Source organism: Geotrypetes seraphini, chromosome 1, assembly GCF_902459505.1.
Source record: "Geotrypetes seraphini chromosome 1, aGeoSer1.1, whole genome shotgun sequence".
In the NCBI taxonomy this organism is placed as follows: Eukaryota; Metazoa; Chordata; class Amphibia; order Gymnophiona; family Dermophiidae; genus Geotrypetes; species Geotrypetes seraphini.
This window is the reverse complement of record NC_047084.1, coordinates 330556593-330572972: the sequence shown is the minus strand read 5'-3', so window position 1 is coordinate 330572972 and position 16380 is coordinate 330556593. Positions and strand designations below refer to the sequence as shown.

The following is a 16380-nucleotide window of genomic DNA, read 5'->3' as shown; positions in this document are numbered from 1 at the left end:
GCATTTGTCTCCTTAATTTCCCATATTTCCTCTTTATTAATCCATATTGAGCAATGGACACTGAGGGCCAAACTTATACTTAATCCGGAAAAATCAAAATTCTTTTTAACTAGTCCCTCTGACATTATAAATGAAAACTTCAACTGAATGGTCAAACTTTTATAATTTCCACCTCCATTAAAATCTTAGGTGTCACTTTGGATTGTCATCTAACTTTGGATGATCACACAAATTTATTGACCAAAAAATGTTTTACAATTTTATGGAAACTTCGAACGATAAAAAAATTTTTTGATAGTGATGCATTTAGATTATTAGTACAATCCTCTATTCTATCTGTTCTGGACTATTGTAATATAATATATCTGGGATCTCACAAAAAAACTTCAAAAAAAATTGAAACTTATGCAGAACACAGCAGTGCATCTGATTTTTGGTCCAATGTAAACTCCCCAATAATGTGGATTTATTTGACTACTCTGAGATGTTTCTTAGTAGCCTTTGTTAGGAAACAATCATTTTTATTCGACCACTTTGGAGGCCTAGAGAAAACTCCTAAAAGTCCAGCCTTTGTTTCAGAATCATTAAAATATGCTCAGTTGCCTCTAACTATCTACTATAATAAAATGCTAAGCGCGCATGCGCACTCTTACCAGCGTGTTCTGTGATCCATATGTCCGTGGCGGGCAAGAGTGCGCATGCAAGCTTGCAACGGCCCCGCACTCGCGGTCTCACTGGCTCTCTTGCTGGGGTTTTTCACGGTGGCGGCTCTTCTTGCATAAGGCCCTGCATCCGGGGCTTCTCCGGGGGCTGGCTCCCATGGAGATGTTGTTTTTCTGTTTGGGGCTGCGGCGGCGGCTTCTCTCGGGAGCCGCACCAGCGTCGGAGACCTCTCTGACGTCACAACGTCAGAGACAAGGCTTCCGACGCTGGTGCACCTCTTGAGGGAGGCTGCTGTCGCGGCTTTGGACAGAGGGGTAGCATTTTCATGGGAGCCGGCCTTTGGAGAGGCTTGGGACGCGGGGACGGATGCGGGAGGGGCTGCCGCCGCGAAGGACTTTGGTGGGGGAGCCAGCCAGACCGCGAGTGTGTGGCCATTGTAAGCTCGGATCGGTCAAGGAGCTGCCGCTGCCCAAGCCTTTGAAATTGCTCTCCCACCTTATTCACTTCGGGCTGATGATGTCACTCTCTCCCTCCCCGGCTCTGCCTCTGCCCAGGTTCAAAAGCAGGAGAGGCGGTCAGCCTGCACTCCCTCTCTCTCTCACTCCTAAATCGTGGACGGGCTCAAGAGTTACATTAGACAGCTTTCATCGCCCTGAGCCCCTCCCCCCTTTTTTTCTTCTTTCTGCTCCCTAGATCGAGACTGTGCAATGAGTTTCTCTAAAGAGTCCACATTGTCTCTCCGATTCTACTGCAGGGCTATCATACCTGATCTGGGAGCTGTCCTTGACTCCCTGTTCTGCCTGTCTTTTCCTTTACCAGGAATTGCCATTCTTACTGGGCAGCAGCGTAGTATGCAATGAGCTCAGCTCAGCTGTTTGGTCCCTGGCGGGACTTCTCAGAACGAGAGAGCCTTTGAGACCTTAAAATAAATAGAAATTATGACTCCCGTGGCGTTTGGTATATGCAGAGGCAGACAGTCCAGTGTCCGCGCTTTCACAGTTCCCCCCCCTTCCCCAATCAGTACTGGGGTCTGCGCTGGTAACCTGAGCCCTGGTGGAGGGATCAGATTTATCTGACTTCCAGAGCCGCTCGTGGAAAATGGGAATTTATTATTACACACCGAAAAGCTTTCCCTCTGGCTTTCCGTGAGTGATCAGAAGAGAACTGTTTTTGCAACTCCCATGCAACCCTGCTATTAGAAAAACAAATGTCTGAAGGTGCACGCGCTATTATAGAAGCGAGGGCGCTCTGGGAGTCCTTATTGCGATGCTGCTGCTTATGAGACACACAGGAAAAAACAGACACACATACAGCAGATAAAAAGACAGACACCAAAACAAAGACAGATAGATATACAGCGTCCAAGGAGAGAGACAAAAAAAAAATACATAAAGTGGCCAAGGAGACAGACAGCAAAAAAAAAAAAAAAAAAAAGCCAAACAGCAGCCAAATAGAAAGATGGAAAGAAAAGAGACAGACATACAGCGACAAAGTACACAGACAGCAAAAAAAGACAGACAGACATACAGCACCCAAAGAGAGAGACAGACAGAAAAAAAAATAACAACAAATAGGAAAAATATAAAAACTTTAAAGAAAACAACTATACAATGGATATTAAAGCTCTCACTGTAACTTTTATGTAAATTTTTTCAAATGTTAGCATTTCACATCTAGCACCCGTTAATCTAACAGGCTTAAACACTAGTAATAATATATATTGCACTAGTCTTTAAGCCCGTTACATTAACGGGTGCTAGAATAGATGTCTGTCTGGTTATTTTTTCTTTGTCTCTTTCTCCTTGGCCATTGTCTTTCTGTCTGGGTTTTTATTTTTTTTTTCTCTCTCTCTCCTTGGAAGCTGTCTGTCTGTCTGTCTGTGTATTTTTTTTTCTCTCTCTCCTTGGACTCTGTTTGTCTGTCTTTCTTTCTGTCTGTCTCCTTGGCCCCCTGTCTGTCTGTCATTCTTTCTTTCTCTCTCTCTCCTTGGCTGCTAGTTGTCTGTATGTTTTTCTTTGCCTCTCTCTCCTTGGCTGCTGGCTGTCTGTCTTTTTTCTGTCTGTCTCTCTGGCTTCGTCTGTTTGTCTTTTTTTCTGTCTGTTTCTCTCCCTGGCCCCCTTTCTTTCTTTCTGTCTGTCTCTCTCCCTGGCCCCCTTTCTCTCTGTCTGTATGTCTCTCTATCTTTCTCCCTGGCTGCCTGTATTTTTCTATTGTGCCATGCCTGACTGTCTCTCTGTGGCCCCCTTCTGTCTCCCCCCACAGAGCAAATTGGTTGTTGGGTTTTAGAATCTGGGGATCCTAGGTCACGTATTCCTTCCTCCTGCCCAGGTGTTCTTGCTTAGGGGTTTTTTTTGTTTTGTTTTTTTACACATGGTGAATCCTGCCACAGGTAAAAATACCTCAGCCCGCTCAAGAGATGTAAAAAGCACTCACCTTTAATTTGGGTTGTCATCTCTCTCCAGCACTGCACCTTCTGAAACTTTTTTTTTTTGTTATTAATTGGAGCTGCGTAGGTGGAATTGAGCGGAATTGCTCATTGAGCGAGCGAGGCCATATCTATTGTTGTTGTCACGGCGCAGTCTCATCTCTCCTCCCCTCGCCGTTGCCGTGTTGTCCGCAAATCTGGTGAGTTTACGAGAGCTGAGCACCGACTCGAGCGCTGTGTTGGGGAGTGGGGTAGGCAGGCGTGGGGACTGGGTTGCACGCTTTCATGCTCAGTACAAGGATTACATCACCCCTGACCCCTGCCGTGGCTTCTGTGGTGCCTGAGCTGTAGGTGCAAGGGGCCGGCTTGAGCTATGGGGTCCTGCCAAGGATGACAGCACAGCTGGTGTAGGGTGCCGAGCCATGAGTTAGGGGCCGTTTCTAGTCTAAGTTTATTTTTAAGTTTAAAGGTGCCACGGCGGCTCCTCTAGGGAACGATTGCGGTGGCGGCGGCGAAATACATTAAGGGAGCACTCTGTGTGATTTTCTTTGTATGGCAAGACTGTCAGTTGTCCGATCTCAGGCTTTATCCTTCAGACGCCAAGTGCAAAACATTAAGGGAGCAATGGTTCGCTGTATGATTTTCTTTGTATGGCAAGACTCTCGCACATGCGCACTCCTACCTGCGGTGCCCTACAGCTCACGGAAAACGGACGCACGCAGGTGGGAGTGCGCATGCGCGGCTTAGGGTTTTATTATATTAGATGATGGTCAGGAGAGTGGTACAATAGAGAAGCTGAATAATGTAATGCACTAAATTATTCTTATATTAATCCAATAAAAGATATAATGAAATGGCAACAATCCAGGATTCTTTAGGACCAGTATGACTTCTACAACTCAGCTATCCAGTGGGGATGAAATCTTTCGTCTTGTCGTCCAACTCCTCATTGCAGCCCCTTAACAAAAGAAAAACAAAATAAAATATGAAGTTTGTTGAATACCTCTGCAACCTTTTCTGATAACAACTATAATGTACCAATATTGCTGCCAGCTGTTCTGTGCATTTGTATGTAAATGAAATACTTTAGAGAAACTTGCAGTTGCTGCTCAATGATGCTTGAATTCAACACTGTGTGACCTGAGGCTATACTGAGTGAGTTATCTGCTTACTTTTTTTTTTTGCTATTTTTCTGTCTAGTAGAATATTTTCAGGCTCATATTCAGACCATGGAAGATTGCTGGTGAACTCTCACGGTCTATGGCAATACCAGAAATTCAATGCCGGTACCATACCCAACCACTGGCATAGAATTTCTGGTCTATTTTTTGCCGGTCAAGACATAGTTGGCTTTGCCAATATTCAGCAGCTAGCCAACTGAATCTCAACAGCCAAAGATGTACCAGGTGGTTGTCTTTGGCCGCCATATTTAGCTGAATGAATATTGGCAGTGACCAGCTATGGTGCGCGACATAGCAGGTCACTAGCCAGTCCAGAGACCAGTGTGAGATAGCCAGATATCCCTTGCTGAACATTGGCGGCTATCCAGTGATATACGAGAGTGATGGAAAAGTGCAAAAGTGATGTACTTTGCGTTTGATATATTTAATAAATAGTGTTTAAAAAATAAAAGTGCAGAAGCGTTTTGAAAATCTTTTGTACTATTTAGAGGTGGTGGAAACAGAGACTGTGTCTGAATTCAAGAAAGCATGGGATAGGCACATGGGATCTCTTAGAGAGAGGAAGAGATAATAGTTACTGCGCAAGGGCAGGATGGATGGGCCATTTGGTCTTTATCTGCCATCATGTTTCTATGTAAATAGCACTGAATAACGGGCTCCCTGTAACTGGTCTATTTTAAACCGAGTTCCATTATGCTGTTTTCAGATGTGCACAATCCTCCTCATGGGTTGCTTTCAGTGGGGTTTTGTTGGGAGAGTTTGGGGGGTTTGGGATTATTGCTTTCCTCTCCTATACCCGGTTGTTGTGTGGCCTTTTATCTCAGTTAGTAGAAACAATTCCCAGGTTTAGTTGCTATCTAGTTTTCCCACACTTTTTCTTTTGCTCCACTTCCTTTTCATTTCCCCTAACACTCTTCTCTATGTCATAAACCACAATCTGATTTTCTTACCCTTGTTTTTTTTTTTTTCTGTTTCACTTGACAGCTGTTTTCCTATTTGCCGCTTTTCACTTGCCCTTAGCGTCAATTTAGCTTGAACAGGTGGAATCATTTTTTTTTCTCTCATATCTCTGTTTTTTTCCAATGATTAAGGTCTCTCCAGGATCTATCAAAGCAGACAGATATTCCTTATGGCACCGTTTTCGACTCAGCAGTTTATGACCATGTTCGGGTGAAGGGGATGAATCCTTTTGAGAGAGACAGCATGTACTCCCAAATGTGGCGAATGATTAACCGAAGCAATGGATCAGAGAACAATGTTCAAGAATCTCCAGAAGGCATTCGAAAGGTAGAGGACATGCTATTATCATAAATTATTTAAATGACAAGGTGAATGATGAATACCTTTTATGAATATAACACAAAACTTTACTGCTAAATGACTTATATTATGTCAAGTAAAAAAAAAAGAGAGAAGGGACAGGAAGATGCCTCCACATCTGAGCTGAGGCAACCAGTAGCTTTTATTCAAAGGGGAATATATTTGTATTCTGCATGTTCCCATATGAATAAAAACTACTGGTTGACTGGATTGGAGGTTTTGTTGGGACATGTCCTGTTCTCTTTGTGTCTTAAATTAAGTCAAAAAATCAGATGGTAAGTTTGGCGGGTTTTTTTTTTTTCAATACAAGCCCATTATGAGACTCCTCACAGGTCCATTATTCTAACAATTTCAAATGCTTAAAGTTTCAAACTTTCTATATAATCTATGATTCACTGTGATTATTTTGTTTAAATTATAATGTGGCTCACTTATCTTATTAGTAACAAATCGGGCAACCTTCTGACATAACATCATGTTTCACTATGCTACATCAGGGAGCAGGGTCCTTAAACAGACCATCAATTAATACGTACTAACTCGTTCATACCATATATACTTGAATATAAACCCATCCGAATATAAACCGAGATACCATTTTACCCCCTTTTTAAGGGGAAAAATGGTAACTCAAATATAAACCGAGGGCTTATATTCCACTATCCCTCCCCTATATCTCCCAGGCATTCCTACCAACCCACCCTCCCTCCCAATGGTGTCCCTTCTCCACCTGCACTGCACCACACCTGCAATTCCACCGCCATCAACCCCCAAGCCCCAGCAATTTTCCCATTGTTAGTATGTCACTCTCTTCCTCTTCCCCCAACCCTGAAGAGGTATGACCCATCCCCCTTATGAACCTAGCAATAGGACCCACAGGCCTACCATGCTTCACTGGGCTCCTGCCCATGCTCTCTCAGAGCTGAAAATGGAAGCCATTTTCAGTGTCAAAAGAGCAAGGGCAGGAGCAAGTGAGAATTGATCTTGCCCCAATAATGTACTAGACCAGCAGGAAAGCATAGTAGAACTGGAGGTCCTACCGCTGGATCGGGGAGGGGGGTAGGTCATTTTTCTTTGGGGTAGGGGGAAGAGGAAGGGAAGGGTGTGCTGATGGCAGAAAATTTCCAGGTCAAGGAGGGAGAGCTTTGGCTGGGGAAAAGTTGGTTCCATGTGAAGAAGAAGGGACACTACTGGGTGGGTAAACTTGAATATAAATCAAGACTCACATTTTTAGGCCCAAAAATCTGTTTATATTTGAGTATATATGGTAATCCACATGAATTATGAATAAGATTTTATTTTACTTTTAGTTTTTTATTTGTCTGGGGTTTATATCTGCATTTATTTAATTTGAATAAACATGAAGAGAAAAACAGGGCTGCATGAGCCAATAATGTCTCACAAATGCACAAATTAGGAAAAAATGTTAGTAGATTTTGTCATGATGTGTTATTTATGGCCCAGCTCACCTGCCCCTGTATTTGAACTTAGCTGCCACAGTCTTTCTCACTAATAATCATAGCTACCAAATTTCCCAGGTCCAGAAAGAAGACCTCTGAACACCCCAAAGCAGTAGAGAAATATCTACTGTAGCTTTCGATTCCATTTATTTGAAATCAATGCTGCAGATCTCATTATACATCTGGATAGGGTTGTTAGAAATCCAAGACTGACCTAAAATCTTCTTCCTAGTATTGCAGTAACTTGGCATCTCTGGATATTATGACAGGATATTTGAAACAGAAGCACTATGGATCTGTATTCATGGTGGCAAAACACTGGGATGACAGTTCTACAGAGGGTCCACATACCACAGTTCATTTTAGTTCCCAGTTCAATTGCACCATTAAACCCATATTCATGTGTCACCGCTAGTTGTAGTGGGCCCAATATTTAAAACATTTTTAAATGGATTGTTTAGGGCTAACTGGACATTTTCAGTGGCACTCAATTAGGGGGAGATTCTATAAACAATGCTGAAACATAGACACTTAAGTTAATTGAAAAAATGCCATTTAAAACAGTGAATATTTGTAAAATTAAAGCAGCTACTGGCGCCTAAATTAAAGGCACTGGAATCATGCCTATTGTCACAGGGAAGCCCCTGAGCCTGTTGATGTTAGCTCCAAACCACTTGTTCCTGGGTTTAAGCAGGAAAAAATGAAATCATTTTTCTAAACACCTTAAACATATGCCGCCACCCAGAACAGGGAAGAAAATAAATACACCTTTGGGCAGAAACAAAGGTAACATCAGGGAGCAGCTAGTGACTGATTTATATTCCCCTAGACCTGTTATTAGGAAGGCTAACATAAAATCTGATGGAACTAATGAGCCTAGTGACAGAGTTCCTGTGGGTGCTGTTGATCCGGGTACTCTCAGTAGCAAGCAGGGGACCGGTTTTAGGCAACACACAGCACTCCACAATAGGCAGATTAACCTGGAACAGCCTACACCTGTTCCTCGTTATCTTAGCTCCAATAAGAGCAGGTTTGAGGAGGTAACAAGAGAGCAGCAGAATAGCAACAACAAACATACAGAGTGGCGAGAAAAGGAGAAGCCCATTCCAAGGGAAAGAAGGAAGCCTTCAATGCCTAAAAGCCAGGTTAGACAATTCCCAAAGTATACTGATGATTATTCAGAATGTGAAATGCAAGAGCAATATTTGTCAGATTTTTCTGATAATCGGGAACCAGTTGAAACAGAGGAATTAATGAAACTGGGTATAGCTGTTTGTGAAGAAACAGATTTGCAAATGGAGTCTGACTATGAATGAAGGCAGGGCTAGACAATACTTTGAAAGTTTTCACTTGAATGCAGGTATGCAAAATGGTACCTTAGATGCTTGTTGCAGAGAATTTCAGAACTGTGGGTGTTTAATAGTTTGTTGCTAGCTGCCAGAAGAAAAGGAAAGTATTTCAATTGTGTGACCTTGATTACTTATGCGGATTGGAAGCTTCCAACTGTTTAAAGCAAATTAAGTGAAGAAAAGTTGTGGTGTTTGTGCTGTATTGGTTGGGCAAGGTACAGTGGGACACTGAACTTTAAAAGCATTACTAAAGAGGGTCCTATTGGGGAGGGGCCATTATCAATGGTTAATTGTGGGAGGTTGGTCCCTCTTGTCGCCTGGGTTTAGCTCTTAAAATAAGGCTCAGGGAGGCAAATTAATTGAGCTCTACAAATGGAAGAAAGCTCAAGTTAAAAGGGTTTTGAAGAAAGATAAATTATTGCTTACCTGGACTGGAGAACCTATTGAAACTCAGCTAGATGTTGTAAGGCCTGAAGACCTGCCTGAGAACAGGCATAAGGGCAATATTATATGGATTGAAAACTACTTTAGTTTTGTGTTTGTGCCTTTTAAACCGTTGAATCCAGTGTGCAGGGGATTACAAATGCTGGTGGGACAGTGAATGATTTTGTGACAGTGCCATTGCTTGTTGAAGCACTATTCTGAAGAGACTCATTCTGAAACTTTTGAAATTGTTTGGTTCTTCTTATTTTTTGCAACTGCTTAAGAATGAATGAATACTGCTGAAAATAAAACAATATATATATTGTAGCTCAGAGACTTTGGGAGTGTCATTAAAATCTTTTGTAACACCACTTGATCCTCTACTCCAAGCTGAACTCCGCTCGGTCAGCGCTGTGGACACTGGGCACTTTAGGACAGACCCACGTGGGTGCGGCCACATACCCAGTGACACTATGTAAGTGCTTTATAGAAACATAGAAACATGATGGCAGATAAAGGCCAAATGGCCCATCTAGTCTGCCCATCTGCAGTAACCATTATCTCTTTCTCTCTCTGAAAGATCCCACATGCCTAACCCAGGCCCTTTTGAATTCAGACACAGTCTCTATCTCAACAACCTCTACTGGGAGACTGTTCCATGCATCTACCATGTGGCATTAGGTGCCATAAAGCACCTACATAGGCGCGATTCACAACAAATGTTGGCCCAGAAAACCCTGGCCTACACTTCTGGTGCCTATCTTTTGCTGAGGCGCGATCCTCTATAGGGTGCCATTGTGTGATTGACATTTGGTAGGCGGCCGCTTTTTAGGTGGCCACCAATATCAGCGCCCTATAGAGAATCCAGGCCTTAGTGCCCAAGCCAAAATTGAATATTTGGGGAGCATTGCAGGGGCGAAGTTGGCAGTTAGCCGGTTAACTGCCAATGTTCAGCACTTAATCAACTACAATAATTGCATAAATAGGACAACATAACATGCAGTCCTGTCTTTATAATGTTCTTCATAGCTGTTTAAGTACCAAATATCGCACTTAAGTACGGTAGCTATTTTGTAGACAGCATCCTATACCCAGATATTCAATGCCGGAGCCTGGACATAGGCCGTCACTGAATTTCCAGGTTGAATTTCCAGTCAGCAAAACGCTAATTGCCGCCAGCTGAATATTGGACCCAATATCTTTAAACCAGTTTGCTAAAATATTCTGATGCTGACCATAAAAAGTGCTGCATGATTTCCATTAAGTTTTTCTTGCCTCACTAATAATAACTATGCAATAATTTTTTGAGATCATTTGTACAGAAAAAAATTAATATGCTATGGGGCTCATTTTCAAAAAAGAAAGAAGTCACAAAAATGGGATAAATCCACATATGGATGTTTTAATCATCAAAATGTCCAATAGGAATGTAGGGTCCGTTTGGACTTTTATCATTGTATTTTTATGGTTTTATGTGTAAGAGTGTACAATAAATCAATTCCAGAACATCGGTATCCACAGCTTTTTGTAATATGGTTACGCCACTTGCAGTAAGTACAAAGCCAGAAAACTCACGTACAGAATGCCCATGGCTTTTCAGATGCTACTATCTTGGATTCTCTCGCAACGCTATAATTTTAATTTGGTTTTATTTTGGAAGTGAATATGAAGTACATAGGTTTGCGACAAACAACTCTCTTAATCCCTCATGTAAAACCCTGGCTGAATAAGCACTTTTTAAAAACCTATCCATACCTGTGTTCTAGTGTAAGTCCCAATATGAGATTTTTCCCCATAGATATGAATTGCCTATGCCAGTATTCTTCAATCTTTTTACACCTATGGACCGGCAGAAATAAAAGAATTATTTTGTGGACTGGCAAACTACTAAGACTAAAATTTAAAAACCCTGTTTCGCCCCATCTCCGCAAGCTCGGTCCCCGCAAATCATCTGATCCCATCCATACAAGCCTCAGTTATGATTTTATATTAAATGTATTTTATTAAAGTATAAAAAGAAACAATATTCTGTACAATTGTCATTTTATAAATACAAATAATACAGAGCAAGGATCAACAAAACTCCTGTCTCCCCTCCCCTTCACATATATCCCCTCTACTATCAAGAAAACTGAACAAGCCAAATTATTACAGAATGCTACACAGAAATATCATGCTAACAGAATACTGCAGTCACACATGACAGGAATAGTTTTAGGGGAGTGCAACTAGGGCAACTGCCCCTGGTCAGAGAGCGCCCTAAACTAGCTGGAAGCTAAAGAAGCACTGCCTGGGCTTTGCAGTCCCCAGTTATGTCTAACACCAGCTCTAGCAGGATATACATTTCAAATCTGATTTATTCTAATCACAAAATAGAAATAAAATTATTTTTTCTACCTTTTGTCATCTCTGGTTTCTGCTTTCATCTTCTTTTCACTCTCTTCCTTCCAGCGTCTGCCCCTACTATCCACTGTCTGTCCTCTCCCCCTTCCATATTGTATCTGTCTTCTCTCTATGCCCCTCTCCCCTTTCCATCCAGCCTGCGCCCCTTCTCTCCTTTTTACATGATTCATTCCAGCTTCACTGCTCTCCATCTGTATCTCTCCTACACCAGATCTACCATCGTTGTCCCTCTCTGCTTATTTTTCTGCTGACACCTTCCCATCATCAATCTCTCTAATTTCTCATGCCTGTCTCTCCCCTTCCCCTCCTCTAATCTCCCTGCCAGCTGTTTCATTCCTTTTTTCCTTCTCCCTTCCCTCCTCCTCCTGTCCAGCAGTAACTCTCTTCCCTTCCTCTCCTCCTAGCAGTATCTCTCCTCCTTCCCTCCAGGTCCAGTACCAGCTGTCCCTTTTTCCCTTGCCCAGCAGCTTCCCAGACTCCTTTCTCTCCTCCCCTCCCAGCAGCATCTCTCCTTCTTCCTCCCTCCAGGTCCTGTAGCAGCTGTCCCTTATTTCCCCTTGCCTAGCAGCTTCCCAGACTCCTTTCCCTCCTCCCCTCCCAGCAGCATATCTCCTTCTCCCTCCCTCCAGGTCCAGTAGCAGCTGTCCTTTTTTTCCCCTTGCCCAGGAGCTTCCCAGACTCCTTTCCCTCCTCTCCTCCCAGCAGCATCTCTCCTCCTCCCTCCTTCCAGGTCCAGTAGCAGCTGTCCCTTTTTTTCCCCTTGCCCAGCAGTTTCTCAGACTCCTTTCCCTCCTCCCCTCCCAGCAGCATTTCTCTTTCTCCAGGTCCAGTAGCAGCTGTCCCTTTTTTGCCCCTTGCCCATCAGCTTCACAGAATCCTTTCCCTCCTCCCATCCCAGCAGCACCTCTCCTTTTCCCTCCCTCCAGGTCCAGTAGCAGCTGTCCCTTTTTTTCCCCTTGCCCAGCAGCTTCCAAGACTCCTTTCCCTCCTCCCCTCCCAGCAGCATCTCTCCTTCTCCATCTCCAGGTCCAGTAGCAGCTGTCCCTTTTTTCCCCCTTGACCAACAGCTTCCCAGACTCCTTTCCCTCCTCCCCTCCCAGCAGCATCTCTCCTCCCTCTCCAGGTCCAGTAGCAGCTGTCCCTTTTTTTTATCATGCCCAGCAGCTTCCCAGCCTCTAACAGTGGCTTTCTCCCCTCCCAGCAACTCTCCTTACTTGCCAGCGCAGCGATTCAAGAAGGTAGCCTCAGGTCCTTTGTTGGGTTTCACCGCCTCTGAGGAAAGCAGAAGTTGCATCATCAGAGGTGGCCGTGACTCAGCAAAAGCCCCAAGGCTGCCTTCCTGAATCGTTGCGCTGGCAAGTAAGGAGAGTTGCTGGGAGGAAAGCACGCTGTCGGAGGCTCCCCATGACTACAACTCGTCGATCTTGCTGGTCCTGCGCAGACCAGCAGGAAATTGGAGATGTTGATCTCGCCGGCCCTGTGCGGACCGGCAGGAATTTTCTGCGGACCGGCACCGGTCCCCAGACCGACGGCTGAAGAACAGTGGCCTATGCAACATGGAGAATGCACATGTGGAGGGGCATAATCGAAAGGGATGTCTAAGTCCGTTTACGTCCATCTCGCAAGTCGTCCAAAGTTAAAAAGAGCCTAAGACACATTTTCGAAAGAGACGTCCAACTTTTTTTTTACTTTTGAAAATCGTCTAATTATGCGTCCTGCCGATCTGATTGTCCAATCCGCTAAATCGTCCATCTTTATACCATATTTCCGTCCAACTTTCCGTCCAAAACGCCTAGAACAAGCCCTGTTGGACGTGGGAGGGGTCTGCAAAGTGATGGACTGCACACCCAGACATGCCACCTAAATAGTGGGGTACCTTACAGGACACGGCTGTGAACTTCACAAAAAGGGTGCCATGGCTTATCCTCACTACAGCTCCCTTATAGGTGACGGTGAGCCCCCCAAACCACCTCCAGAATCCCCTAGACCCACTTATCTACCACCCCAATAGCCCTTATGGCTTCAGGAGCCACTTATATGCAAGTAAAAAAGGGTTTTTGGGGTGTATAGGTGAGTGCACATGTTTAAGTATCAATGCAGTCATTACAGGGGCTTATGGGCATGGGTCCTCTTCTCTTTTGGTCCCTTACCCTCCCCCAAGATGACTTAAGCTGCTTCTGGGCTGGATGACTAGGCTTTCCTATGCCAGGTGGCCAGGTGTTGATGGTCTAGAGCAGTGTTCTTCAACCTTTTTACACCTATGGACCGGCGGAAATAAAATAATTATTTCGTGGACCGGCAAACTACTAAGACTGAAATTTTTTTTTAAAAACCATCGCCGCCCCATCCCCGCGAGCTCGGTCCCACAAACCATCTGATCCCATCCGCACAAGCCTCAAATAGTTATAATTTTATATTGAACATATTTTATTAAAGTATAAAAAGAAACAATATTCTGTACAATTGTCATTTTATAAATACAAATAATACAGGGCAAAGATCAACAAAACCCCTGTCTCCCCTCCCCTTCACATATATCCCCTCTACTATCAAGAAAACTGAATAAGCCAAATTATTACAGAATGCTACACAAATATCAAGTAACAGACATGACAGGAATGGTGTTAGGGGAGTGGAACTAGGGCAACTGCCGCCTGGTCAGAGAGAGCCCTAAGCCAGCTGGAAGCTAAAGAATCACTGCCTGGGCTTTGCACTCCCCAATTATGTCTAGCAAGATACATATTTCAAATCTGATATATTTGAATCACAAGATAGAAATAAAATTATTTTTTTCTACCTTTTGTCAACTCTGGTTTCTGCTTTCATTGCCTTTTCACTCTCTTCCAACCAATGTCTGCCCTAAGAACATAAGAATTGCCACTGCTGGGTCAGACCAGAGGTCCATCATGACCAGCAGTCCGCTCACACGGCAGCCCTCTGGTCTAAGACCAGCACCCTAACGGAAACTAGCCCTACCAGCGCACGTTCTTGTTCAGCAGGAACTTGTCTAACTTTGTCTTAAATTCTTGGAGGGTTTTTTCCCCTATAACAGCCTCTGGAAGAGCGTTCCAGCTTTCTACCACAGAACTTCCTTACGTTTGTACGGAATCTATCCCCTTTCAACTTTAGAGAGTGCCCTCTCGTTCTCCCTGCCTTGCAGAGGGTGAACAACCTGTCCTTAGCTACTAAGTCTATTCCCTTCAGTACCTTGAATGTTTCTATCATGTCCCCTCTCAATCTCCTCTGCTCAAGGGAGAAGAGGCCCAGTTTCTCTAATCTTTCGCTGTACGGCAACTCCTCCAGCCCCTTATCCATTTTAGTCGCTCTTCTCTGGACCCTTTCGAGTAGTACCGTGTCCTTCTTCATGTACGGTGACCAGTGCTGGACGCAGTACTCCAGGTGAGGGCGTACCATGGCCCGGTACAGCAGCATGATAACCTCTGTCTCTTCAGTCCAGCATCTGCCCCTTCCATTCACTGTCTGTCTTTCCCTGCCATCTCTCCTCCTGCCCCCCTCCCCCCCTCCCAATTTGGTCTGGCATCCATCATCTTCCTTCTGTTCCCCTCATGGTCTGGCATCTCTATCCTTCCCTCCCCCCTGTGGTTTTTAGCATATCTTTTGTCTCATTTCCTCCACTCAGATCTGATATCATTCTCTGCTCTCTCTTCCCTTTTCTTCTCTGGTCTTCCTTCTCTATTTTCTGCCTCCATCTAAATTAAATTCTTTCTTACTATTTAGTTCCATTTCCCTCTTTTCACTGTGTCTACGCACAGCTTGTCACCCCTTTCCCTCACCCCCTCCATTATCTTACTGTTTTCTTCCCCCTTTATTTATCTCCTCCTTCCATCCAGTATGTGTTCTTTCTCCACTTCCATTCAGCATCTGCTCTCCCCTCTCAACTGACATCCATCTGCCTTCTGCTCTCTCTCCCTTTTTCTCACTTCCATCATCTGTCCCCTTCTCTCTCTCTCATCTCCTCCATCCCATCATCTGCCCCTTCTCTCTCTCTCCCTCTCTCCCCCCAACTTCAATCATCTGCCCCCCTTCCCCTAACCTTTGTGGGTCACTTTCTTTCCCCTGAGGGTGGCTCATGTCAGAGGGGAAGCTTTGGCCGAGCAGAACCGCTTGCAAGAAACAGTGGAACTTACTTGATTGATGTCGATGCTGGGGCCCGTTGCCGTTTGAAGGAAAAAAAAAAAAAAAGGTGGAAAAAAGGGACCTGCAAAGGCGAGAGGAAGGGAAACCTCCAGGACAGCTGCTCTTTGCCCTCCTTCAGCGGCCCAAGAGTCCAGACCAACAGTGGCAGCTCTGTGTACTTCTAACTTCGGCACAGAGCTGCCCCTAGTCAATAGTTTAGCGCGGTTTCATGAGGCAGCCTCAGGGCCTTTGATAGCCGGCCTGCTTCGATGATGCGATGTGGGCCGGCCTAGCAAAGGCCCCGAGGCTGCCTTATGAAACCGCGCTAAACTATTGATTAGGGGCAGCTCTGTGCCGAAGTTAAAAGCATACAGAGCTGCCGCTGCTGGTCTGGAGGTGCGGAGACAAGGCAGGAGGCAAACGCGGTGGAAGGCAGGAGTCCCGGCACAGCGACTGCAACAGGAAGTTGCAAGTCAGCTGACGCCTGCCTTTCGTTGCGGCGGGGACCGAATCCTTCGCGGACCGGAAGATTTTGTTTGCGGACCGGCACCGGTCCGCGGACCGGCGGTTGAAGAACTATGATCTAGAGGCTGAAATTTAAAGTTGTGAATACAATTTTTATGGGGGGTGGTTGGTGATCACTGGGGTAGTGTGTGGGGGTCTGTGTTATGTGTTTGAAGTGCTTATCTGGTGAGTTTAGGTGGGTTTTTGTGACGTCCAAGTTCTGTCTAAGCTCTGTTGTAAAACTTTCGGTTTTACATGCTGTACGACTAAGTCTAAGCCGACCCACATCCCAACCAACTCCCGCCTTCGACACGCCTTCCGAAACGCCCGTTTAGCTTTGGAAGTTGAGCAGCACTATGAAGGCCTAGGTCGTTTTTAAATACGTCCAAAACCCGGTTTTATTATCGGCGCTTGGACGTTTTTGAGAAATGTTCGTCCAAGTGTCGACTTAGGCCAGTTTTTGGACATTTTTCTCTTTCGATTATGAGCCTCATAGATTTTAGTTCTACCCAAAC

The 16380-nt window shown here is 44.6% G+C and overlaps 1 protein-coding gene across 3 annotated transcripts in view; it reads left to right on the top strand.

The window, feature by feature from the left end:
* The window catches only part of GRID2 (glutamate ionotropic receptor delta type subunit 2), a 2335100-nt gene that overhangs the window by 1980647 nt on the left and 338073 nt on the right, over nt 1-16380 (top strand). For all 3 annotated transcript variants that reach the window (XM_033958336.1, XM_033958346.1, XM_033958356.1), the window contains one exon: nt 5361-5556. In XM_033958336.1, coding sequence (XP_033814227.1) covers nt 5361-5556 — 196 coding nt within the window. The remainder of the gene's footprint in view (nt 1-5360; nt 5557-16380) is intronic.